The 26,700-nt window shown below is 44.4% G+C and overlaps 1 protein-coding gene across 7 annotated transcripts; it reads left to right on the top strand.

The window, feature by feature from the left end:
* The first annotated feature begins 225 nt into the window (after positions 1–225).
* Positions 226–26,461, top strand: LOC144719121 (uncharacterized). 7 transcript variants are annotated; one of them, XM_078594970.1, is made up of 10 exons: positions 226–371; positions 4,878–4,928; positions 12,124–12,223; positions 18,209–18,377; positions 19,135–19,277; positions 20,990–21,166; positions 22,138–22,257; positions 22,887–22,973; positions 23,529–23,676; positions 25,344–26,461. In XM_078594970.1, the coding sequence occupies exons 1-10, from the start codon at positions 241–243 to the stop codon at positions 25,409–25,411; spliced, it is 1,194 nt and encodes a 397-aa protein (XP_078451096.1). In that variant the 5' UTR covers positions 226–240; the 3' UTR covers positions 25,412–26,461. The 7 variants fall into 7 exon arrangements, with proteins under 7 accessions (XP_078451096.1, XP_078451097.1, XP_078451103.1 ...); XM_078594974.1 differs by lacking the exon at positions 4,878–4,928 and adding an exon at positions 11,115–11,272 and having other exon boundaries at positions 274–371; XM_078594971.1 differs by lacking the exon at positions 4,878–4,928.
* The last annotated feature ends 239 nt before the right edge of the window (positions 26,462–26,700 follow it).

The following is a 26,700-nucleotide window of genomic DNA, read 5'->3' as shown; positions in this document are numbered from 1 at the left end:
GTTAATTTCGGTCGGAGCTGTCCAGGACCGAGCACCGGAAAATATCGAAACGAACTCCCCCCCGGTCTCTCGCCTCGATCGAAACAACACGAAACGTCGCCGAGCCGTCAGTCGTCAGCGACTCCTCTACGCTGCACAGCGACCCCCGAACGAAGCGACAACGACGCCGAACTTTGGTGTCGTTTTCATCTTCAGCGCCACCAGGCGAGCAGAGTGCGGAACAAGACGGAAACTGAATTGATGCAAACCCCCACATCACCACCCCCACATCATCACCACCACGTTGATTTAACGCGACGATGTTCGTACGCCGAGCAGAGTGGCGGAGTGGACGAACCGGCGAAGCTGTCGGTCTGCCCTAGGACTCGCAGGTAACAACAACAAACGAAATGAAATCAGCAGCAGCAGCATCCACCACCAAGCGTCTCCTGCCGGGATTCCACTCAAACCTAAGCACCGAATCACCGCCGGTCTAACAAGGGCCTCGCTTCTCACCACCACTACCACCACCACTACAACCACCACCACTACTACCACTACCACCACTACCATCCCACGTTGGTTTGTGTGGGGTCGTGTGAGGTGAGGCGGGTTAGTTTTGGTTGGGTGGTGGTGGTGGTTTGGCGACATTCAGCCCCGAAACGAACACCCCCCCAGGGTTCGATCTCTTGAACCGATGCTATAATCCAAGTTGTATTGTGGTTGTTGTTGTTGTTTGACTTGCATCCCACTGGGATTTGTGCACACAGCGTTGGTGTACGGTGCTTTTTTCTGCAATATTTCGCTGTCTTTTCTTGGATTTTCTGTTTGCACTTAGTCACATATTCACTTTAAGATGTTTTCTTGTTCATGTTTTTGTTTTTTTGTTTGTTGCGGTTGCACCCGATTCAAGAGCCGAATGGCTCACAGGGCTATTACCTAATAAATGAACTTTAAACTTGCTGCTGCTTCTTCACGGAGCCCTGAGCCGTAGCCGCCTCGAGCGACGTTTATAACGGGATCCCCCGTGGAACATGCTACGGTCATGCCAAGCTGACACGGCAGGCGCACACACATGCACATGCATGATGGAGCAGGGGGGCAGTAGTCACGACGGAGGTTGTTGTTACTTATGCGGCAGATATCGCGATTTGGGGGGAGATCTCCGGCTGCCGCTCCACTGCTGGATGGAACGGCCGCTTTGCGAACGTTTGTGTTGTGTTGTTGTGTGTGTGTGCGTGTGTTGTGTTGTGTGTGTTGTGGTGTGTGTGCGTGTGTTGTGTGTGTGGTGTGTGTTGTGTGTATTGTTGTGTGGTGTGTGTTGTGTGTGGTGTGTGTATTGTGGTGTGTGTTGTGTGTGTGAGTTGTGTGGTGTGCGTGTTGTGTGTGTTGTTGTTGTCGTATGTTGTGTGTGTGTTGTGTGTGTGTGTTGTGTGTTCTGTATGTGTTGTTTGTGTGGTGTGTGACTTCACCATGCGCGCTACAGTCGTGCTGCTGTAGAGTGTACAGTGTTAAGTTACCGTACAGTACAGTGTACAGTGTTAAGTTAATTCTAGATTTGAAGCTTTCGTGACTGCAAGGATTCATATTCTTAGGTTTTTTCGGTAAAGTCACGTAGGTAAAAAATTAAAATTAATAAAAGTAAAATAAAAATAAAAATCACGACGTTTCGGAGGCAACACAAGCTTCCGTCTTCAGGTGGAACCGTCACAGCCCGACAGCTGTATCAAGTAAATGAGGGATTACAGGAGATACCACTCCGTATATATAATGGTTGAGGGGGGCAGGGCCAGGAACGGCACACTTTTTATTAATATGGTAAGGTGAGGCTTAAGACTAAGAATAGACTGCATAACAAATGACTGAGCCTTTGTTATGGAGAGGTGCGGTGTGTGACTAACGCCTAGCCTACATAACAAATGCTGCAAATGAGACCGAGCCTCTGCCAGTGGTATCTCCTGTAATCCCTCATTTACTTGATACAGCTGTCGGGCTGTGACGGTTCCACCTGAAGACGGAAGCTTGTGTTGCCTCCGAAACGTGATTTTTATTTTACTTTCATTAATTTTAATTTTTTACCTACGTGACTTTACCGAAAAAACCTAAGAATAGTGTTAAGTTACTGTACTGTTGAGTGTGCAGTGTTAAGTTGCTGTACAGTAGAGCGTACAGTGTTAAGTTACTGTACTATTTAGTGTACAGTGTATACCAACACGGCAGAGCCCAGCGTGGTGAAGTATGGTCAAACAAACAAGCCTCGTGGCCGACACGGCGTGGGGAGGGCCTTCATCCAGCAGTGGATAATGGACTGGCCACTCGGCAAAGAACAGTGCTTAGTAGTACTATATAATAGTTATGGTATCACGCTCTACTGAATGTCCTCCTACTCTACAGGATACGATTGTTGTTTTAAACGACTGCTGGAATTGAGTCACAAGACTGATTCTCTGGAGGGTCTTGCATTGGGATGTTTGGCCACCACGATACAGCAGTTCACACACAGAAAGTATTTGAATACGAATTATTTTCTCATGAATTGCCTTGTATTAACAGAAGTACTGCCCTGTGAAGCCATTGCTCCATGCAGAAAGCCTAGTGCCATTCGATGCATTCAGAATCGGAATGTGTATTTAGACTGGGAAAATCCGTTAAGCTGTGAAGATCTTTTTCACAGATATCCAGTGAAACTCGTAACATATCCGAGTCGTTCATGGATACTGTTCTACAAAACAGGAATCCGTCGAGTTTTGTTGACTTGGGGAAAATAAAAGCCGACGATAACTCACAAAATCTCATTGTCCAGAAAAAAAACGTGGGCTTCTATTTGAGAATAGCTGTTATTGAGTGGGTTATGACATGAGTGGATTTTTGTTGCAGCCAATTGTGGTGGCATGCTGCTTGCTGGATTGATGGACTGATTGATGGCCAAGGTGCTGCTGTCATGAAATCAGAGTGGGTGCATGGGAAGAGATGGTGGGCCACCAAGGCTCCCTGCAATTGCCTTGTCACACCCATTGCAGACGGAATTGGGCTTCGTCACAATAGGGAGCTATAGAGGTAAACCCCGACTTTATGAGGGTATTTTGGTGGGTTATTAAGAATCCAGGACAACTTCGCTTTGCATTTCAAGTTTTGTTTTTCAAGACCACCCCTCTTGATGCAGGACTATATGCCGGTGGTAAACTTGGGTAGTATTCTTTGCCATGTTAGCGGGACAGAACCCATCATCAGAATTGAGTGTTACGATTTGCAGAGCATGCTTATAGTGAAATGTAGGTGTGTATGCATGCACACTTAAGTGCGTGAATGTATTAGTTGTCAAGGGCTACAGAGGAGTATGGAAGCAAAACAATCTGTACATTCTCTTTGGTTCTTTCGGTAAAGTCACGTAGGTAGAAAAATAATAGATCACGACGTTTCGATGGCAACACAAGCAATCGTCATCAGGTGGGACAACCACAGCAAGAAAAAACTGCTTGCTGTGGTTGTCCCACCTGATGACGATTGCTTGTGTTGCGATCGAAACGTCGTGATCTATTATTTTTCTACCTACGTGACTTTACCGAAAGACCCAACGAGTATGGATTGCTGCAGTCACGAAAGCTTCAAATCAAAATCTCTACAATTAGCATTTGAATGACCGCAATAGATACAAAATTCGTAGACTCAGGAGTTATTATTTACCACTATATTTCCCCAAGAATGTCAGTGTGTAACGCGCGTGACGTCACTCCACGTCGACCAGCCCCCCTCATTAATAATCATGAACAGGTTACGTCCTACACATGGACCCGCCCCTCATTAATAATCATGAGCGGGTGACGTTTCTCCGCATGGAGAACCCCCCCTCATTAATAATCATGAGCAGTTGACGTCACTCCACATCGAACAGCCCCTCTCATTAATAATTATTATAAGGTGACGTCATAATAATTAGCGGGTGACGTCACTCCACATGGGGGGGGGGCGAGGCGCCTCCTCCCCCCTACTCGGCGTCAACTTACAACCCTCACTACAAAGGCAGAACCCTGACGTCACGCGATCTCCGTAACGCTGTTGAGACATCGAAGTAAAAAGGACGTCACGATGAACAAGGGATTATCACCTTAAAATGAAATAAGTCCGTGTCACCGCGGCCTTACAAATTGCACACGAATGGATGCAATGAATATCACGTCGCGGTCTGCTTTACGCTTGCAAGTTTCAGATTTACTGCAATACACCCGGTCCTTGGACGGGCAAAAGTCTAGTTACAGTATTAATAGCTTGTCGCTTGGTGTGCCGATGTCACATGGACCAAAGACTTCACACCGAGTCGAGGAATTGTTCATGACTGCAGGGATTCATCTTCTTGGTTCTTTCGGTAAAGTCACGTAGAAAGGAAATAATAAAATAAAAAAAATAAAGCATAAAATAATTATCACGACGTTTCGGCCACAACGCAAGCAGCCGTCCTCAGGTGAAGAACAGGTCTGACGCTGTCTTTCCGACAGACATGTTCTCCACCTGAGGACGGCTGCTTGCGTTGTGGCCGAAACGTCGTGAGAATTATTTTATTATGTTTTATTTTTATTATTTTGTTATTTCCCTTCTACGTGACTTTACCGAAAGAACCAAGAAGATGTTCACCTATTGTGTTAAATCAAATGCTAAACGGGGGTGAACGAAGTTCAAATGCAATGCGGCCAATGAGGCTGTCAGGAATGGCAGGGGTTTCTAATGGTGGTCAACTCGTGTGCATATACCTGGAGGATGCACGTGAAGGAAGGCACTTGATGTTTAACGAGGTGCGCGTGAAGGGTGATGGGTTAACTCTAACGAGATGCGAACGGTTAAACAGTTAGAAAGTTCATCTGTCTGAGCTTTAATGATTAACAACTTCAGTACTATGTCAACAGGAAGAGCGTTGTGGAGAGGGGAGGAAGACGACCTGGGGAGAGAGAGAGAATGTAAGGCTCGGGCTCGGAGAGAGGGAGTTTGTACGTTGTGAATAGCAAGCATGTGGCTGGCTAAGTAGGCGTAAGTTTACTTTAGGGTTAGCTAGGCTGTTGGACATATTTCTTGTATGAGTCTAACTACTTTGCATGTGTGTATGCATGTGGAACTTATTTCACACCGTACGTAGCCAACCGTGCTAATCGTTGGTAAAATACACACTTTTTCTTTTATGTATCAGAGTTTTTTTTATTCATCAAGACATCCTCATCCGGTCGATTACTACACCAACAGTGTACCGTAAGTGCAGTTGGTGTATTCTGCTTTGCTCATGTCAACTCAGGGGCTTTAGTAAATACAACACCGTTATACCTTTTAGCCAGATTTGTGGCAAACATCCGTGTAAAGGATTTACTTTTATCATACAGTGTGGTATGTGTGTATGTGTGGCAAGCCTTTGCTGTGTATTATGTTTTGCATGCACGGATGCATTTGCTTTGAGTAATGTGCTGATTTTCACTTCTCCTTTAAGGTTGACATTTTTTTGCATGGGAATTTCCAATAACATGGGGGCACTTGTAAGAACTGACAGTTTAGCATTAATACCGTGTACCCTTTTTACCAAGCCTTTACAATGTTTGTAATGTTTTATCATACTTATTCTGGAACAGTCCTGCAGTAAGTACAACTGTGACAGATTACTGCTGGGTGGAAGTCATGAGCCGCAATAATTATGATGATCTCGTATTTGGGATTAATCTATTAATGTTTTGCCCACATAATGCAAATGGAGCACTGTCCTTTAAAGTATGCGGGTTGTTCCATACCAAATGAATCAAGAAGATACTGGCAAAAAACGGATTTCCGTGAACTTAGGTGGACAACTTCGTATTTGGCAAAGAAGGCGTACCTCCCACCAAAACCTCAAGGCCAATCAGACCTTCTGTTGAAGTATATATACGTGGCATAAGATTTTAACCTTACCACAACCACATGGCACCTTTGCGGTTACTTAATTTGTAACTTCCGTCATAGTAGTTGACATCGAAAGGTAAGTCTGGGTCCATTATAACGCTTTTCAAGATATCTATGTTTTCCCTCTTTAAAATGGAGACTAAAAAAACTTTAAGTTATTTTTGTTCTTGACACATCTAAAATAATGCAACCTTGGGTTTTTCTTCAAAATGTCACTTTGTAGCACATGTATTTGGGAATATTCCCTGCAAGTTTGGCGGTGTGCAAATGCTTTGGGAGTTGACTGTATGAGTTTGTTAACACAGCTTACATACAGAATGGGGCGATTCAGGCTCATTACACAGATGCGACAACTGACTCTTTCGTTCCCACTTTTCACTGCTAGCCAAAAGCTTTACAGTGACAACTCTGAGCAGATTTACACAACAGTACCTGAAAGATGGCCAATTGGTCACGATTGGGTCAATCTATAATTTCCTACATATGGGGAACGTTAGGTGGGATTGACATAAAGTTAGGTGGTAGCTTTGCCTCTTGTACACGACGCCACATTAAAAGAACTTTGTCAACAAAATCGATGAATGTCATGTAAATTTTCGCCATATTTATGATTGATTTGGCAGGGAATGACTGCTCCATAAAATAACTTTAATGATTTTAGCTGGGTGAATTTACTACAGTTGTTGCTGTTGCCTCCAGCGTGATTACTATGCTTCATTGACTCGTGTCAAAAAATAACAAGTTTTGCGAGGATATATTTGTGTTGGATTATGGACTGAAGTAGGATATGCATGCATGGCTGTTAAATTGTCAAAAGCCCCGTAAACAGTAATTTTTGTCTAATAAATCATAATAAATGCAGTTTGTAGGCTATCTGTTCACTGCATTTGGACTTTAAAAATGTAACTTAAAGTCCTGCTCCATACTGTGTGGACCTGAGGTCACTTGAAGGGATCTCCGAGGTAGCTTTGTAGTGTCCACTTCTGTGGGCCGTTTTGTAATATATAGAGTTGTACTGCTGGGTGAAAAATCCTAATAGACACTTTTTGTTGTTTTCCTCCCCCCCCCACACACACATACACCTGCGCCTAGCACGGTTGGCTACTACGTACGGCGCGAAAGAAGTTCAACATACATACGTGCATCCATGATGCCCGTCACACATTCGTGATAAAATTTGGGGAAAATATTAAAAAGGACAGAAAAAACTATACAGAAATCAGGGAAAGTGCTCCACAGCCCTCATTATTGACCTCCAATCACATTGCACATTCAAATAAGCCCATTCATGCTACCTTGAGCATTTTCATTTGGGACAATATGGATGAGAATATAAGAAACCATAGGATTATGTAGCCTTTTAAATCACTCAAGTTAATCAACAACTGCTGTGGTCTGAATAGTTATGTTTACATGTGAGGAATTTGGTAATATAAGAGTGGTAAATAATAATTTGAAATCCACTGCTCGATGAATGCCTCTTAATTGGTTGCTAATATTGTTAGCCATGGCCAAGAATTGAACTCGGGTCACTTTACGTACCGTATACTGAACTCCTTTCAGAGGTGCGGGGGAAGGACAACAAACTAAACACAACAACAATCAGAAATTCGTTTTCAAATTTGATTAAAAGTGCATAGCTCCAGTGGCTTCATAATATCGGAAGGAAGAGCGTTCCAGACGGCCACTGAAGCGCATCCGAAAGCACGTGATGCAGTGACCCGTGTTTGTTCGATGGCCAGCCAAAAGCCACTGCTGCTGCGAGGATGACTGGAGTTCGCATGATGGTTTATGTTTACTGGGATCATAGCGAAGTGTGTGGTACCCACTGCACGAACACACTACCCCGAGTGATTCTTACATAGTTGTAAACAAAATCGAGGTATTCACTCTTTATTTGAAGCTTTCGTGACTGCAGGAATCCATACTCTTTGGTTTTGCTGCTGAGGCAGACTTTTAAAAGCAGACCATGCTTTCCCACCTGATGATGGACGCTTGTGTTGCGCCCGAAATGTCATGATTCATTTTATTTTATACCTACGTGACTTTACCTTAGGAACCAAAGACTAGGTCTTCACGCTGAGTTGACACTGTCCAAGTACTGCACTGCCTTTGTAAGCACTGCCACAGATATTTAAACACGCATTCAATGCACAATTTTGCTTCGAGGATGGAACGCAGTACGTTACCGCGTAACAAATGGTCTTCAGGCCGATTGTGTCCATTGCCACGGTGTTCACGCGAATGTGTTGTGGCAGGAAGTACAGTGAAGTGTCATTGTGATGCGTATTTTTTTCAACAGCTGGTTTCTTGCAAGCATGAGCATTTCAGTGCGAAAACAGAATTGTTTCAATGCTCGTATGCACATTTTAATTGCAAGAATGTACTTAATATGTCCAGAATATCTCCCATGCAGTTCTTTATAACCCCGTGTAATTGCCATAATTTGCTATAATTTGGACAATGAGCTGTTCATCAAGTGCTGCCTGTCAGTATTTGATACGGAAGCTGTCAAAAAACTCATTTGGGAGATAAAGCAACACAGTCTGGAGATGTAATGGTTAAATGTGCGTATTCGCTATTCCACGCTGGTAAGTGTGCGGTGGGGGTGTTTTAACTGGAAGGATAGCTTGCCGCCAAAACTACTTTGGTAAACATCTGCAAGCGCAAAATTAGGACTAACTTGATGTGAAAAAAGAGCTAAAGTGCACGACATGTATGTGAGCGAGTGTGAGCGAGTGTGAGCGAATGCGTGAAAAGCGGACGTGAGACAAGAAGGGAAATTGCGTAACCAGACCGTTAAGTTTGTACAATCCCATAGCGTGTGTGTGGACATCATCCTACTTTGTTTTCTTATTTAGTTTTGATGATGCTGGCCAGAAACAAAGAGAGCTGACCATGATTGTTATTTGACTAACCTTCTTATAATGTTTTATGTTGGCAGGTCAGGCCCACTGAGCTATATAGCTTTTTTTCAGAAGCTACCTGACTATCACAAATGATAGCTCAACGAAGTGGCTTATCACGTGGAAATGTATAGCATCAAAATACTCTTAAAATCATGTTTCTAAATGTGGAGGGAAACACAGGAGGATTCGGATAAAAATCCACAGGACCACAGAGAAAACACGCCAACTACAAATTTACAAGGTGTCGGGGTTGAAATCGAAACGACGACGTCCTGTATGCCAGACGAGATCGTTAACATCTCGCCACCGTGGCACTCTCAAACAGGACTGAGCCCTCGAACATGGGTGGAGGAATGAATTGGTGAACACATTCCTGCGGAGGGAGCTGGTAGGAACGTTGGGTTGCTCGGTCAATGGCCGGGGTCAACGGTGGTGTGGTGTATTCCGAAAATATTGCCGACTGAGGGCGGGCACAAGCCGGCGTGAGTAGGTTAAACGTTGAGTTTTATAAGGGCACCACGGGGTGACCAGCCCCTCGCAACCCAGCCCCAACCCTCCCACCCCCCACCCTGCCCCACCCTCCCCACCCAGCCCCACCCTCCCAGCCCCTCCCCACCCTCCCCTCCACCCAGCCCGACCCCTCCCATTTTTGGATGCACAACGGACGGACGGACACAATAATCCCTTGTGGGCTGGTGGAACCAGGTGGTTCCTACCAGTAATATTGTACTGTCAACACAGTAATAAAACAGTTGGAAAGTTGTTTTGGAAGGTGTGCCTTTCTTTGCAATGTCATTTTCATCATGGGGTTTGTTTTCGTCAAATGTCCATTGAAAGTGAGAAGTGAATTCACAAAAATGGAACTGAAAGTTTCTTAAATTGTTGAGGAGATTATACAAATGTTACTGAGAAGACATTTTGACTTGTTTGGTTACAGCAGTACTTGGACATTTAAGTAAAGGCTGAATGTTGGGTTGGATTACAGTGTTATTCTTTGCATACTCTGTAACGTAAATGTGTACTCTTGGATACTCTGTACATTCTGTCTTGTGAAAATAAGGTATTGTATTTCACAATGCGAACAAAAATGGTATTCACTTCTGTTGGGATCTTTTTTATGGTTTTTATCCAGGCTTTGTGGAATATTTGCAATGGATGGACCAAAGTGCGCAAAGAAGCATGGAGCGTTCCACACTTGGAATGCCATTAAGAGGCGGCAATAAAAACATGTATTGGGGAACACACGGACGTTAAAGACTTCATTGTAACTGTTAAGAAAATAATGTGGGCTTGAGTAGGACACGTTGCTAAAAGGGATGATGGCTGGTCGCCTTGTCCAGAAAAACAATATAGTTGACACCCAAGGGCGCCAGTGTATTTCCACATTAGAGATGGAATTGGACAAATAGAATTTGCTCATGTGCAGGTGCGAGGTGAATTGTTGCATCACAGCATTTTAAAAATTTTTACAGCTAATGCCCCACTGAGCTATATCGCTCTTTTTTTAGAAGCGAGCTGGCCACAAATGATGGCTCAACAAAGTGTCCTATCACGTAGCAATTTATAGCAGCCAAATACTCTTAAACGCATGTTTCTAAATGTGGAGGGAAAGCCGGAGAACGCGGATGAAAATTCACGCGAATTGTGTGGGATGGCAATGGCTTGGGGAGTCGTTCATTCAGCAGTGAATTGATAATGGCTGATAATAACATTTTAGTTGCAAAGATCCAGAGTTGATGTTCCATAGGCCGTCAAGATTGTTATCTTGCCATTCGACATGAGACAGAATTGGACTTGCAATGCAACAGCACGTCTTCAAGTTGGCTTTGTGTAGCTGATATAAATAAAATCTAACTAGTTTGATATGTGGCCATACATGCGCAGCATTTCGTTTGGATTCTGTGCTTTCATGACCTTAAATAAACAGGCAATTGTATGGTTGAAGCGTTCCTCCGTATGCGGAATTGTTTTTCATTAAGTCGCTGTCATTTTTTGAGTCGCATGTTGTAATTGTAGGGCATTTGTTTTCAGGTTTCTAGCAAAAAACGTGAGAGTCCATTGCACGACCGTGATCCACTCAACATTGTGAATATCCGTGAGTCTCCAGGATAACCGTTGAGGTTTGACATGCGTGGGCTAGTGGTGCGGATTGTGTAAGTTGGGCGAGTGTGCTCATGCAACAGTAGGAGATAGCAGCTTTTTTTGTTCGGCTGGATATATGGCGCTAAATGGGCGTGGCATGGGTTAGGGAAGTGATGGACTAATGTGGTACAGAAGTATGTTGAGTTGATTGGACTTGCCGATGACTGGTACCAGCAGTGTAAAAATCGGCCTCTGTGTGGAGGAGGTTCGTGGAGGACGCTGCTGGGAAATTGAAGGCAGTTGCACTCCAACAAGAACGGAGGGCAGAGGAGTGACACTCACAACAACGAGCGGTGCACCGGGCGGCTAAAACACAGCAAGTTGGCACAGTGGTGAGCACAGTTTGATGCATCCGCCAGTCATGTCAGTCAAACCATTGCACCTTGGTCTGTTCTTTGACCTCCTGCTAGCAGGCCTTTGACACTTTACGTGGCCTCAAAGTGCACCTCGCATGGTACAAGCACCTTGGGGACGTCACCGCCACTTAGTGGCGCACGGACGGTTGTTGTTGGTAGTGGTGGGTGGGGACTGTAGGTAGGGGGTGGGGAGCACATTGACAACGACAATGAAAGTTCTGCTCAGATCAATATAATATCGGTTAAAATGGCTTCCTTGTTTAATCAAAGTGTACGTGTACTAATTTCGTTGTGTTATTTTATTTTTTACCTACGTGACCCTTACCGAAAAAAACAGAGTACAGTTCTTAAGTTCACATGCATCAAACTGCGTGCGTAAGAATCGATGTTTTTCGCTTTGTATAGGCTGTACCTAATGATGTCAACGTCACGTCGCCCCTACAGAGGCGCCGGGGCGTTCACGACAATGTTTAGGATTAAAAAATCTTGAGTCATGACACTTAATCACAACATCACATCAAATTGCCCCCGGGGGGGGGGGGGGGTTCAATTGTTCAAACCCGTAATGCTGACACGTTCCTTTAACTTCCAGGGATACATTTAGGTAATTTACCTGCTATGGCGAGCTCATGAATACCTGGAGCGAGAGTCTGATTAGTCGTTATGCTTTATTCGTAATGGGAAATGGGGAAGCGCCAGTTCTTTTTGGTGTATGGGTACATTTTTTTTGTTTAAATAGCATTTGAATAAGCCTTTTTCCTGTCCTCTCTTGTTAAAAATTACGTGCACACCGCAGTTTATATTCTCGCATGTATATTCTTCATCAGATTCCAAATGCATCGTCAGGACAATGACGTCGATTACATGGGAGGACCTGTGGACCTCAGGCCACGGCACGGAGATCTGCAAGCAACCCCCATCGGCCCGGTGAGACCACTAATTATTATTTATTTTGTGCGTTAACTTTCAAGTTAATTTAGGAGTGCAGAGATCTGAAATTACAATTGCGTCATCTTCCGTCTCACAATATTCACCACGACCTTTGATTTTTTAGCTTTCAGTTTTTCATTTCAGTTTCATTTATTTGGTATAGCCATGTGAGCCATTTGCCTCTTGAATCGGGTCCAACCGCAACAAACAAAAAACAAAAACATGAACAAGAAAACATCTTAAAGTGACTATGTGCAAACAGAAAATCCAAGAAAAGACAGCTAAATATTGCAGAAAAAGTACCGTACACTAACGCTGTGTGCAAAAATCCCAGTGGGATGCAAGTCTAACAACAACAACCACAAGACAACTTAGATTAAGGCCATCAGTCTAACTCCGTACTACAACAAACAAACATGGCCAAACCAAAACAACTTTTGGAAATCACCAAAATAAAGCCATAAAAGCAATGTAACATAGGAACTGTGACCGACTTTTACAATTAACGGCATAAACAACATGTACCACCAAACTCTGCAGCCATAGCTGGCTGCATGAGTCACTCCACAACAGCAGGAGCATCAGTCGGAGTATCAAACGTTTTTCAATGCACCTTTAAGATCAGCACACTAAATCAAAACACAGATCATACTTTGCAGCGGTCATCCATAGTGAAACATTTTATTTTAGGCCACTGAATAGCTTGAATAGCTTAGTCGAGGGTTCCATCAGGGCCCAGTATAGTTATTTGCTACCATTCTTTTTTGCCCCCAGATGTTTGACGAGTTGATTCTTGTCTCATTCGTAGCATCTAGATTGCATTGTTTCCCAATTTTTCTGTCTAGTTTGTACAGTATTGTTTGCTCCATTAGCCCAAGTGTAATATTAGCATATAATTTCCATGTAGTTTGCCATAAATCGAAAATAATGGACTTTTCAATATGCTGAGGTGACAAATCGAATTTAATTGCTATTTGCCATGGTATTTTGTTTTCTCATTTTCTCGCACAAACATTACAATACAATTACAATACAATTTGTGTTCATATAGCATCTAAATGTGACTGCATCTCAAGGCACTATACAGAAGCAGTGTGCGTATTTATTGTCTGCAGAGAGAGCGGCGGTCAGGACTAGGCGGGGGGGGGGGGGATAAAGGGAAGGTCTTAATCCTGGACTTCATCAGTGCTTGGGAGTTGGCAATTAAGGAGGGAATACTGTGGTGTGGTTTGCCTTATGGGTATGGTGAAAAGTCTGACAGTGGCGTTTTTTTGTATTAAAAACCCATCACCTTCCCGTATCTGCCTCACGAAAAGGCCAAGGTTAGGAGGTCCAAGGATCCTAGACTTGGAGGAAAATCGTTAACCCTTGAAGGAAGTCTCATCATCCCAGACTGGGAAGTCGAAAGCAGCCCTGAGCCGGAGCTCTGGATACTGTGGTTGTATGTCGTGGAAACTGGTCGAGAGTTTTCTTGTTTTGAACCAATGTTATATGAAAGCGATAAAAAGGTTACAACAAAAAAATGTTCGCACTTCTGAGAATTTGCAACAGTACCACAAGAAATGTGCAGCCTTCGGGCTCTGGGGACCACCTGAAGAAGATTCCAGGCATGTGTTAACAATGATGGCGAACAAGTGAAGACTGACTTTTTGAAGCTATTAACATACATTTGTTATCATGTTACAGTGTATTATCCGTTCTTTTTCCATTAAAAACAATAGTCCCATATAAGTGTTAACTTTTTTTTAAGCACCCTGTATATATCATCTGCTTGTTCATTTTGTTATATTCTGCACAGCAAGGAAAATTATTATTGTGTGTTAGCATTGGGTGGCTCAGGATCAGCAGGTTGGGATGCCCAATGAACGTTGTGATTTGGCAATATACACAGTGGCGAGATGTTAACTACCTTGCCTGGTATGAAGGAGGTCGTCTATCTCCCCATGGTTGCGTGGATTTTTCTCCATGGTGCAATATCTCACAAGAACGGGAACCAGAGCAAGTTGTCTGATGGCCAGTGGTTGAGACACTGGCCATCAAAAGGAGAAATGCCACCGAGAGGATGCCCTCTGCAGGAGCTGTATGTATTGTTGCCAGACCATGAGTGATGGTAATTATTTGGGGAGAGCCTTGTCCAGCACTGGATAGATCATGGGTGTTGATGAATGCACCTGGTTAATGTGCGTCACCTAAACTGAGTGGCACACGGATCACTCTCGGCTTACGCGAGCTTTGATACTTTTTTTATAGTGGCCTTTTACAGCATTATAAAGCGTGTGCTTTCTGCACAAGCGCAGTAACAAAGCGTACCTATTTACCATTGTCCAAACGGCTTTAAATCGTGTGTGTGCGAGAGGCTTTGTGCCATGATTATTCTAACGCTGCCGTTAAGCGAGGACATAAACTACTTGGGTATGTGCGCGCTGCTACGAGGATTGCCGGCTCACCATAAAGGGCCCCCGTGTTACACATCAGCAGTAGAGGACCACGTGGGTCAGGTGTGGGCCCTCCACACCTCTTGACCCCTGGCGGGTTTGGCAGAGGCCTTTGTACTGGGGGCAAGCTGGCAGATGGTAACAGTGAGCGGGTCCCCCTCCTCTCATTCCAGCTCGCTGGGAGCCCAATGGGCACACTCCCCTCAAGTGCTCATGTGAGCTGGATCTGTGGGTGTGTCTTGTGGCAGACTCGTGTGCCGTTCCGGCCTTCATAGGTACTTGCGAACAGCACTTGCCCCAACAGTCTGTTAAGACTATATGGGGGATCTTTGTCTTTGTGGCAGACTAAGCAGAGGCACGGATGGCTCTATCAGATTCACAGTCTTTATTTACAAATCGTGAGTGTTAGGAAGCCTCTTTGCTATGGATTATGGGTAATATCGCAGATAATATGAAGAAATAGGGCTGTGGTTAATCGTAGTTTTTGCAGGCTCTTCATCTACCGCAGATAATATGATTAATGGGTAGTAGGGCCAGAGATTAGAGGAGTTCTCCAGTATATCCCTTCGTAAGTGAGCTTCACGGTGGTAAGATGTTAACTACCTCGCCTGGTATATGGGAGGTTGTGGGTTCGATCACGAACCCTGATGCCTGTATATTTGGAGTTTGCATGTTTCTCTCCCCGTGGTCGTGTAGATTTTTCTCTTGGCCCTCTTGTTTTACCCTCCACATTTAGAAATATGCGTTTAGATTATTTGTCTAGTATAAATTTCCACGTGAAAAAGCCACTTTGTTGAGCGATCTTGTGTAGCCAGATTGCTTCTTAAGAAAATATCAATATAGCTCAGTGGGCCTTACCAGATAAATAAAAAAAAATTTAGTTTAGTAAGTAGGAATGCCTAATTGTGAGTGACTCAGCTAGGAATGTCTAATTCGCACTGTATAGTAATCATGAGTCATCTCCCGAGGTATGTGCATCAAAAAAACTTTCCCATTGTCCCCTGGCCTTGTTTACAGTTCACAAGCTTATTTATGTATTAATCAGGGAGTCTCCACGCATGTATACTTGTGTGCACACTGCGTTCCGTGCGCTGGTGCGCACACACACACACAGTGCTCTCTACTCAATGTGAGAGAAAGATTCGTCTCTTACCAATGTGCAATGGGGAAGGATGACATTCAAACTCGGACAAGTATTAAACAAAAAAACATGTCACAAGGGGGAAGGACTTGTTGCTTGGAAGAGGATGAGCTGGCTCTCCGAATTAACCATTTCTTTGACACTTTAGCAAATATCATTTTTTGCTGTCATTTGATATGAAGGAGGCTGGTGTGTGTGTGCGCGTGCGTGCGTGTTAATTTCACTCGCGTTGTTTCCAATTTTAATTAAACGGGACTAATGGCTATGCTTTTGTGGTAGGATCAGGATGCTAAATGTGCAGCACGCTCAGACGTAATTACAGAAGGCAATGGGTTTTTTGAGATACTGTCGGACCCCATGCCTTGTCTTCCATACACAGTTTGTCAAAGTTGCAAACTTAACTTGTCAAACTTTCATAAGCTTACATTCATAAGGCATCATTGCACTTCCTAGAGGGGGTCTACATTATTCAACAGTGGCAGCATGTAAAGTGTGACTGTATGTGTCTTGTGTGTGGGTGCGGTAGTGTAGCGGTTAGCGCGGCGCGCTATGAACCCAGCGACCCGGGTTCGATTCTCTCTCACGGACAACACCAGTGACGATTATCTGAACCGGTCTTGGGCCTCCCCTAGGTCGAATCAGCCTCAAATGAGTACCTGGCGTGGTGTGTAAACATCGCCACTAGGGAGACCAAGGCGGTCGGGCGTGGTGCGGGCCACCCACCCCCTCGTGTACCGTTACGGCCTTCATAGGTGCTCGCTAACAGCACTTGCCCCTACAGTATGTTAAGGCTATACGGGGGATCTTTGTCTTTGTGTGGGTGTGAATGCATGTGAAGAGCATCAGTTACGTTTAAAAGAAAGAGGGTATATTTTTAGACTGGCAGCATATAGACACAGAACAATATTTCAGCTGTAAATTCCTTAAATAATTTGAACTGCTTCACATTTCAAAGTCGTGTTGATGTGAAGATGAAACGTGTTTACACTCAATTGTAATTTCTGAGAAAGAATGGAACTTTGTATTTGGGTGCCATACCACCATATCTTACATTTGAAAATTGCTCGTCATGAAAATAAAAATACAATCTCTTTGATATCTGCTGCTACCATATGGGTATTCTTTTTTTTTAGAGGCAATGATCCTCAATATGCTGTCGGCAAATTAACAGCAAACAACACTTTCTATTTATTTAGCATTTTAAATGTAATCGCATCCCGAGCGTGATTGCAAATTAAGCAACAAATCAAGCGACGTTCAAATCAAATCGAGCGACATTGAATCTAATTGGTGACTAAATTGGAAGCTTACATTAGGTTTCACTTATGAAATTACAAACACAGCAATTGATGCCAACACATGGGAAGTTCATTCCTCCGTGAAAGTTTAATTTGTCGTGGACAATGTTATTTCACGGGGTGCTTGTCGCGTGCCCGGCAGAACGTGTAAAAAGGAAATACAAATTCGTCGTGAGCATATGACAATGTTCCACAAACGTTGCGGTGCCCACCTAAGGCCCCCCGGCTCAATCTCGGAAACGTACCTAGGTATGAATCATTGGCGTGAACGAAACCATCAAAACGACTTTGCATCAGCGGCATCGTTCAATAATGTAATGCAATAGTAGCCGTCTTACTCTAGAGACTTGGGGCTACATTTCCTTACTCCCACGGAATAAATTATCTCGGCCGTCGTTAATGGCACCCAATCTTAAAACCCAGTTTCTATTTGTTCCTGTCAGTGTGATTTTTGTTACATTGGCACTTGAGTTTTAAATCCCAAGAGTGCCTTTCAGCATTGTTTCTCCGTCGTCCGAAAGGACATCCACCGTGAAGATGGAGTGATGAAATCGGTGGGTGGAGGCGCTCGATGATTTGCTGGAGTACAGGTCTGTGAGAGATGGTGATGGCGTGGTTGAGGACATATTCCGTATTGTTCACCGTTTAACTATACCGCAACATTGTTATATATATGCAATGTGTTGTGTGCGTTTGGTTGGATGTCACATATAAGGAGGGAGCGGCGATGCAGCAGTTAGCGCACTGCAATATGAACCCGGTGACCTGTTTTTTATTCCTGGCCCACAACTATCAGGTTCAGAATCTGTACTTATACTGGAGGAATCAGATGAGCTATAAAGCTCTTTTTCACAAATGTCCAGATGAACTAACGTGAGTGGCGTGCGATATCCGAACGGGTTCGACCGCCGCCTCTTCACCAACGTGCACTGACCATCGTGGTAAAGTCGAACAACCCCCACGAGCAACGTGGCCTGGAGGAGAGGTCTCCATCCAAGGAGCGGATTGACAAAAAGGGCTGTGAAACTAATTTTCTCCTTGCAAATACAAATGTGAATGGTGGCGTATGTTTTGTTGTTGTCGACTGTTATGTGACACCGTCCTGCAGATAAAGCCTTGGGCCGAGTTGAAGTTGAGCACCAGGATAATCCTGTGCCTCTCGTTGCTCGCGCTCGTCGGCATGCTCATCCTCACCATCGTCAGCATGGTGATGCACGTCGACGGCGAGAAGGACAAGAGCGAAGTGACCTTCAGCATCGTTCAGTGCATCGGCATGGGTACGTCGTCACGCTCTTCCTTCCGACGTCGCGTTCTTTCTTCTACTATTCGGAAGCCACCGGAGTTATGCTCTTTTGTTAAATTGTCGAGATTGGAAACTTTTTTTCTTTAAAAGTGCTTTTTGTGTGCAGTGTTGTTGTCCTTCCCCCGCATCTCCGATTCGGACAATTGGTTACGTACGGTGTGAAAGAAGTTCAACATATATACACACTTGCCACCACTTTCAACGTTCACAGGCAAGACCGGATGATGTCGGCCTTGGGTCGAGGTGTCAGGATTCAAACTCCCCACCACAACCCTGGCGATTCGATGAATTTATTTCGTTTCGCTTTGACAGTGTCCTTGATTTTTGGCCCATGTGTCACAGGACTGAATGAAATAAAGTGGCCAGCTCATAATTTTCATCCACGTGTGTGCTGCGTTATGGAACAGATGCAACAATTCACTCGGTTGTATTGATTCAGGGTGGCATCAATCCAAGAATCACATTATTATTAAGTATTAGGTGAATGCAGCGGTCACTAGCAGCTGTGGGGGGTCACGTGACACATACAGACACAATGCTAAACATTGAATCCTACACATGTGATTTGACACATTTATCATGAGTTTAAGAAGGTGAATCGACGAATCGATCCATCATCACACCGTTATTGGTTACCCCCCCACCCCTCCATCCTACTCTTTGAAAATGAATTGCCTTCGCTCTGTGCTCACTGAATTTTTACCCCTGTGCTGATTTTGTGCCGGGCGCAGTGTTCAGCATCTACTACATGTGCCGTGGCATTCTGCAGGAGAACCTTCAGGAGATGTTCGTCTTCTCGCTCTCGGTCGCGATGCTGCTGGCCCGCTCCATCGCAAACTTCGCCGTGATGCCCCAGAGGAATGGCTTCCTGATAGTGCGTTCAATGGCGCGGTGAAGTTGAAGTTTAATGGCAACGATAGCATTGACGATTATTTAACCACGACAGCCGAGTTGAACGACTTTTATTTTTCAGGATCCGTGATTGTTTGGCTTCTTACGTGTGAGGAACTGGAGAACCCAGAGTAAACCCAACCCTCTGGGTAGTGGTCGACACTCAACACTTCCATCTGCTGGCCACACATCGCAGTCCCTCTGAAGTCCTGGACCTCTTTCATCCCTGGCGCTCTCCCGTCCCTGGCGCTCTCCCATTCCAAGTGTCAATCGGACTCAAACCTGCTTTAGGCTTCCAGGCTTTTGGCACATTTGTGGTTAGCGGGTGACGTGACGAGATCTTAAGATGCGTGAGAATTCCAAAGAATCAACCCATCAATATATAACACTTGGAGTGACTACATCCAGTGATGTGTGGATGTGACGCTTCATTAAAGCTATGCCAAGGTTTTACACGTTTATAAGCAGGAAACCGTAAATGTCAAGTGTTTTTTTTAATCAATACCGAAAGACCTCTGTTCCTTAATTCACACTGACCTCGCGCTTAAGCTTTCGTCCACAATAATCACACAGCAAAACAATTCCCTCACGGTATTGATCAGTTGAACTTTAACACTGATTACTCACCGAGACTCAATCACCTAAAACAATGATATTGCAAACTTAAGTTTGCAATATCATTGCAGTTTACACGAAGACACAATGTTACCTCACGTGCTAATACACACCCCCAATGATCCTCTTATATGGTATCATGTTCTCTTATGGCATCGATTGCATGCGTGTCAGCTGGGAACATGAATGATCGTTGTTAACAAGTTGGAGAAACCAGCATATTTTGCCCAACAAGCGAGGCGTTTTGACTACAGCAAGGGGATGGTTATTCATCATCATCATCACCATCGGTCTGAATGTCCCTACAATGATGATAGGGCTTTAGTAGGTAATGACGCGGTGGCTGGGTGTCTCGGAGGGTAGTGCGCTGTGCTGGCATGGCTGAGACCCTGGGATATGAATCCAGGCAAGCTGCCTCTGATTTAAAACGGTTCTCAACTGTGGGAAGGGTTCATCCTGGTCACCCACCATTGGCTGCACACACGTAAAACTAAAAAAAACCCATCGCATTAAACATTTAGTTTTCCACTGACTTTGGCTAAAATCCATCTCTGTGAGAATTAAAATATTGATTTGACTGCCACGCTACAATCTTTACTCGCATGTGACCGAGGTGGTGGGGAAAGTGCTGTCCTCCTAATTTGGGAGCCAGGTCACTTCATGGGATCTTAAGAGGTCGTTCTATGACATTTCTCTTTGCTGGCACGATGGGCCATTCTGTAACACGAATAGGTTGCACTTGCCTGCAAGTTTTGAATGTATGCTTAAGTCTCAAGACATAATGCCAATTGCATAATCCTGATAAAACGTGATAAAAAATATTTGTTTTTACTTTGTTTGAAGCAAGAATTAACAATGATCAGAGGTGAGGTCATTGGCATATAGGATGGACAGGCATGTACCATTGTAGACAGTAGCTGACGATGCTGCTGCTGACGATGATGGTGAATATCCTAAGCTTGGGTAGACACTGATGAAGTTCGGGTAGCCGTACGCAGCAGACGAGTTGATCAGACGGTGGCGTCCCCGGACTCACGCCCAACGAGCCTTCGTCTTGTCACCTTCCTTTGCCGCTCGTAGGCTCGGTTCTGCAGCGTCCTGTTAGTGAGCCTGTTCCTCATCACGTGGGCCATCGTGGTGCTGTGCCGCTCGGGCTCCATGACCTTCCGCGTGAGCGGTCTCCTGGAGGAGGTGCAGAAGCAGTACTTCATCTTCAACATGTGCACGTCGCTCCTGACCTTCGACCTGCAGCTACAGGTGAGCACGCCTCGGCGTCTTTTTTTTTTGTTTTAATCGACGCACCACCCCCGCTTTTTTCACGCAGCTGAATTGGGCATGCCCGGAGGTGTGCAGCAAGTTAAAATTAAAGTATGTTCATCATCATTGAACTACTAAAACTATACACTTTTTTTATTTACCAGGTAAGGCCCCCACTGAGCTATATAGCTTTTTTTCAGAAGCGACCTGGCCACAAATTAAAGCTTATCACGTGGCAATGTATAGCAGCCACAAACTCTAAATGCACGTTGATTCTAAATGTGGAGGGAAAAAGTGGAGGACCTGGAGAAAAATCCACACAGCCAAGGGGGAGAGAGAGAGAGACATGCAAACTCCAAATATACAGCAGGCGTAAGGGTCGGGATCGAAACTACGACCTCCTGTCTATCGGGCAAGGCAGTTAATATCTCGCCCCCGCAGCCACAATCTATCCACCGTTAGATGAGGGCCTCCCGAAATGTCTTCGTCTTGCGAAGCAATGCATTCTGCCAAAGCCCACTCTTGTTGCTTAACAGTCAATGTGCTGTCCAACTTAAGATATTTCTGCAATCCATGTGTTCCTCTTCCCATCTCTCAGCGCAATTCTAAGCACGCAACTCTCCATACGTCTTGTTCAACTGTCTTTGTGCTTTTAATTTGAATTCGAATAGCATGTCTACCTAAAGCAACGTATCACAATATGAATGATATATGTTTTTGATTGTTATATTGTTAATAACCTCTTGCTCTTAGTACTTACAGAGATTTATAATGTATGCATAGTCACTCACATTGCAATATGTATGTGATTATTCACTCTTTTTTCATGCATTACCGTTTTTGTGTAATTTGAGTACATTTCACGCAAAAAAATTTAGGAATGAAAAAAATGTGCAATATTTTTCAATTAATGTCATCGTGCTTGTGTTGTTGTCTTCGTCGTCGTCGTCGTCGTTGTTGTGTTTGCATAGTGGATGCTTTCCGTGCTGGTGCTGAGCTCGGGCATTTACACCATCGACCTCGTGGAAAAGATTCTCCTCTCTCTTGGCATTGTCTGGGCCTTCCTCAAAGTGATCGCCGGCTTTGTGTCTGTGAGTGCTTCCTTAAAAAAAACAAGCGCACGGCAGCCGTTCTTAACGTTGTTTTATAAAAACACAGAACCCTGACGCGCAGGATGAAATGCGTGGCCACATCATTTGTAGCAATTGACTGTGGCACCCTCGATGGATTGATCAGAATCAGAATATGTATTTATACTGGAGAAATCCGATGAGCTATGAAGTTATTTTTCACAGTTGTCCACAAAGGGGCGGGTCACAACGTTACAAAAGCAAAACAATACAAAAACATGTTAGGAGTGCAACGTATAGGAAAGGTAAAACTATCATGAAAAATCATATGTATGAAACTAAACAATATATTCTTGGTTCTCTCGGTAAAGTCACGCAATCATCACACCTGATGATGATTGCTTGTGTTGCAGTCGAAACGTCGTCAGAATTTTTTATTGTTTTATATTTATATTGTTTTGTTATTTCCCTTCTACGTGACTCTACCGAAAGAACCAAGAATATGAATCCCTGCAGTGACGAAAGCTTTGAATTAAAAAAACAACAACTAAACAATGTTTATCTTATCAGGTGAAGCCCACTGATGGCCGGAGGAGAATCTTGCGTTTTATTAATACCGCTTTTTATTTTTGTTCCGTCTGTGTGCACAGATCCTGCGTGAAATCCCCTGGCTCTTGTTGACCTTCGTCGTAATGAATGTGCCCGAGTTATGCTACGTTGGCTACCTGATTTACAAGGTGTGCTGGTACTTGCTGCACAAATTCACTGCCCCCCCCCCCTCGAACGTTGTCACACTCGAGCGTGATGGACTTCGACAGGAGTTTTAAAGCCCCACGGCGGGTCAACGTGGCGGGTGTGTACGAGGCTTAGAGCCGGCCCCGAATTCCAACGCAAGCATCTTCACGCCCCTGTCGAGCCAATCGCCTCGCACCTCACGCCAAGCCCATACATCGCCTCTTAAACGTTGTGCAATTCAGCAAACAAAATGCAGTGCAATGCTGGTTGCCCGACGGAGCGTGGCCGTGGTCATTTTGATCATCAGCTATACACGGGGCTTTGTTGCTGTGACCGATGAGCACATAAACATGTCACCCAGTCACCGTCGCAAGACAAAGCCCTGCTTATTAAATGCTGACCAGCCGGTTTTCCTTCGAAGGGCCGTACTACCCAATTATCGCCCTAATATGTGGTCCCCAGAGTCATCTTTAAATTCCGTGCGCGCGCGCGGCACGCACCGGCTTGTCCTGCGAATCCGCCCTGCTCTAACGCTCGCTGCGATCTCGCCGCGGCAGCTGACGCTCCTTTGGAAGTCGGAGGTGTCCTTTCCGTTGCTCATCGCCACCGTGGTCTGCTCCGCTGCGTCCATCCTGCTCAAGTGTGCCCTGCTGTGGTACCTGCGCCGTGCGCACGCCAACTTTGGCCGTGGCCTGCGCGACAGAAGTGAGTTCGCCTCGGGAGGGTGTCACGGCTTTGTCCTCGCTACGAAGAAATCTTTCCGATGCCCCGGAGATGTGACAGTCACGCGAGCATAGGCATCGTTCCTCATTGGACTAGAAATGACTTTGGGAAAAACCTGGTTGGTGGCCCTAAACACAAGCCCCTGTTTAGGGAGGCAGGCCTAGCCAGAGGGCGTAATCCCCAGACACGCTGGCCTTGTATGCATACGTGCCTTCTGTTGTGACTGCCGATTTTGGTTCAATGAAAACGAAACAAAAGATCAATTACTTTGGAATTAGATGAAAACAAAATTGAGACTGAATGCATTTGACAACCGCTGCAACCCGAAATGTGCACTCGGAATCTTTGTCGATTCAGTTTGTGGTGTTGTGCAAAATTGTTCATGCGTGTGAGTTAATTGCCCTGAGAGACAAATGTCACAACCACGTGATGGCAAGTAACGTATGTCCTATCCTCGTACTTGTGTGTTCATGAGTCACAAATGAATGCTAATTTATTTGTCACCGGATCGCAAAGTTTGAAAATTCGACTGCAGAGATCTTGTTAAATAATTGCCTGCAGAGTAGCCGTTAAGTCGTGCTGTGGCTGTCACATCCTGGTGAATTCGGTTTTAGTGGTTCGTCGCAGAGACTTAAAAGGGGGTGCGGAGGGGGAGAAAAAATAATCCCAACTAAGTATCCTCGAAGGTATGACAAAGTACAGTACTCGTGTAGAATTAATAATAGAATCAATTCTAGCCCTCCGCGCTAATCTTCTTTGACATTTTTGTGCAAGCGAGCGTAATTGGGAGTCAGTACTATGGTAGTACCGCCTCGCAAAAAAATGAAAATTCTGTACACGGTGTTTAAACACACTGGTGAAGTCCTGCTATTTGGGTGAAGACCCACACCATTCATATGACGTCCTTGTGTTTTATGCTGCCACTCTCTTACAGGCATCGGATTGGCTGTCACATTTGGCACTGAATGCTGTGAAAATATTCATATTTGCAATTTGTCAATTTTTTGCTGAACTACTTTTCATGTTGCAGCCGTTGTGAAATTGTTCTGTTTACATGTCATTAAAGTGACGTATGGTAATTGACTTCCATTTAAAATACCATTTTCATTTGAAATATGCTAGATTTTTTTTTATCATAACCCCAGACATGATAAGGTTTTAAAATAAGCATTGTCATTTTTTTTTCTTCTAAAGTTTTTTCTTTTTGTTTCTGACAAACGGCTACAAACCATTTAATTAAAACACAGCAACGTCTTGAAAACAGACTTTTTAAAACTGGGCACACTTGTGTGTGTGTGTGGATAGTAATGTTTTGTGGATAGTAATGTTTGTGGATAGTAATGTTTTGTAAATGCCTACCATTGTATTGTAAACATAATCATTTACATAGATCTAACGGTGTGTATGTGTATACAAAATGCACTTTGGTCATTACAAAACAATTCATTGATCGTTTAAAATCTACAAAGGCGTATTTATACCTTTAAGAACGCCCTTTCATGAAAGTCATCCTAATTTTCCTACAGAGGGGCTTGAGTTACAATTTGTGCCAAACGGGTTATGCTTTTTTTTTTATATACCAATGTTTACCCAAGCACACGCCATGGAAGTTAACTCCACATTGCGTGCGCGTGTTTTTTTTTGACCAGTCTGGAACAGAGCGAGAGGTGACGATACGGCGAGCCTTTCCGCTGAGAGCCACATCTCCTCTTCCTGAAGCACCGCCGCTGGCGGCCCGGAGGAGACATCGCGTCGATACGCAGCTGTGGGCTTTCCAGCAAGTCGCATTGTTACATAGCAACGTTGTTGTTGTTTTTGTTTTTAATCACCACTCAAATCATGTTAACACTTTGAACTTGATCATTTTGTTTCCGTAATGAAAGTTTTTTTATTATAAATGTGAAAAAATATATATTTGAAACTTTATTCGCAACCGCGTAGCGCATTGACGACGTTTTTGTTACCGCGCTGATGTTTTGCGTGCATCTGTGAAGTATTTGGAGGGGGATGCTGCCGCAGCAGGGTCGTGGTTAGCAAGCTGGACTCGCAATCAAGAATATATCACCGGTTCAACTTGTTTTTAATTTACCAGGTAAGGCCCACTGAGCTATATAGCTATTTTTCAGAAGCGACTTGGCCACAATTTATAGCTCAACGAAGTGGCTTGTCGCGTGCAAATTCCGCATGGTTTTAAATGTGGAGGGAAAAACCGGAGGACCCGGAGAAAAATCCACCGCGACCACGGGGAGAACACGCAAACTCCAAATGTACAGGCGTCTGGGGTCAGGATCGAACCCACGATCTCTTGCATACCAGGCGAGGGAGATAACATCTCGGCAGGCCGCGTGTGGCAGAATAAAGTGTGAGTACTGCCAGCTCTTCCAAGAGAGTACTGCTATATAACCTCCTGTTGAGGGGACCAGCGGTGGCACGCGCAAGCAATTTCAGTGCAGCACCTTTAGCTTTGGCTGTACAAATGCCGCGATGAAAATGATCACCAGGCTGTGCGAGACGGGTGGGCCGTCGGGGAAAACTCCACTGAGGGACCAAAACTACTGCTTATCAAGCCTTTGTGGTTTTTTTTGTATGTCAAAGCCTTGCATTGCACATTAATGACTGCACAGATGGCGGTGACGTGCTAGTGTCCTTTGTGCCTTCGTAAAAAAGTTGTGTAATGAAATCTAAAAAAAAAAATTGGCCATCTGTATTATTCCCTTTGTGCTGTGAAAGATACACTTTTTAAGAACAATAAAATCTCATTAACACATCTGAAGGTTGCGATTCGTGAAATGAAGCATTCTTTTTAGGCATGTTTTGAAATTAAGTAGTGAACATAAAATGGTTAAAAAAGTTGTGATTTAAATTATAGTTCCAAGCCTCTTGCCATCCATGATTTGGTGGTCATGGAGATTGACCATATTTCACCACGCTGTTCAGCGTGGGTTGTGAAGGAGGATGCCTCAGGTTCAGTTCAGATATTGCTCACCACTGATATTAGCTGTGGCT

Source organism: Lampetra planeri, chromosome 5, assembly GCF_965212315.1.
Source record: "Lampetra planeri chromosome 5, kcLamPlan1.2.h2, whole genome shotgun sequence".
Lineage (NCBI taxonomy): Eukaryota > Metazoa > Chordata > Hyperoartia > Petromyzontiformes > Petromyzontidae > Lampetra > Lampetra planeri.
This window is presented reverse-complemented; position numbering and strand designations above follow the sequence as displayed.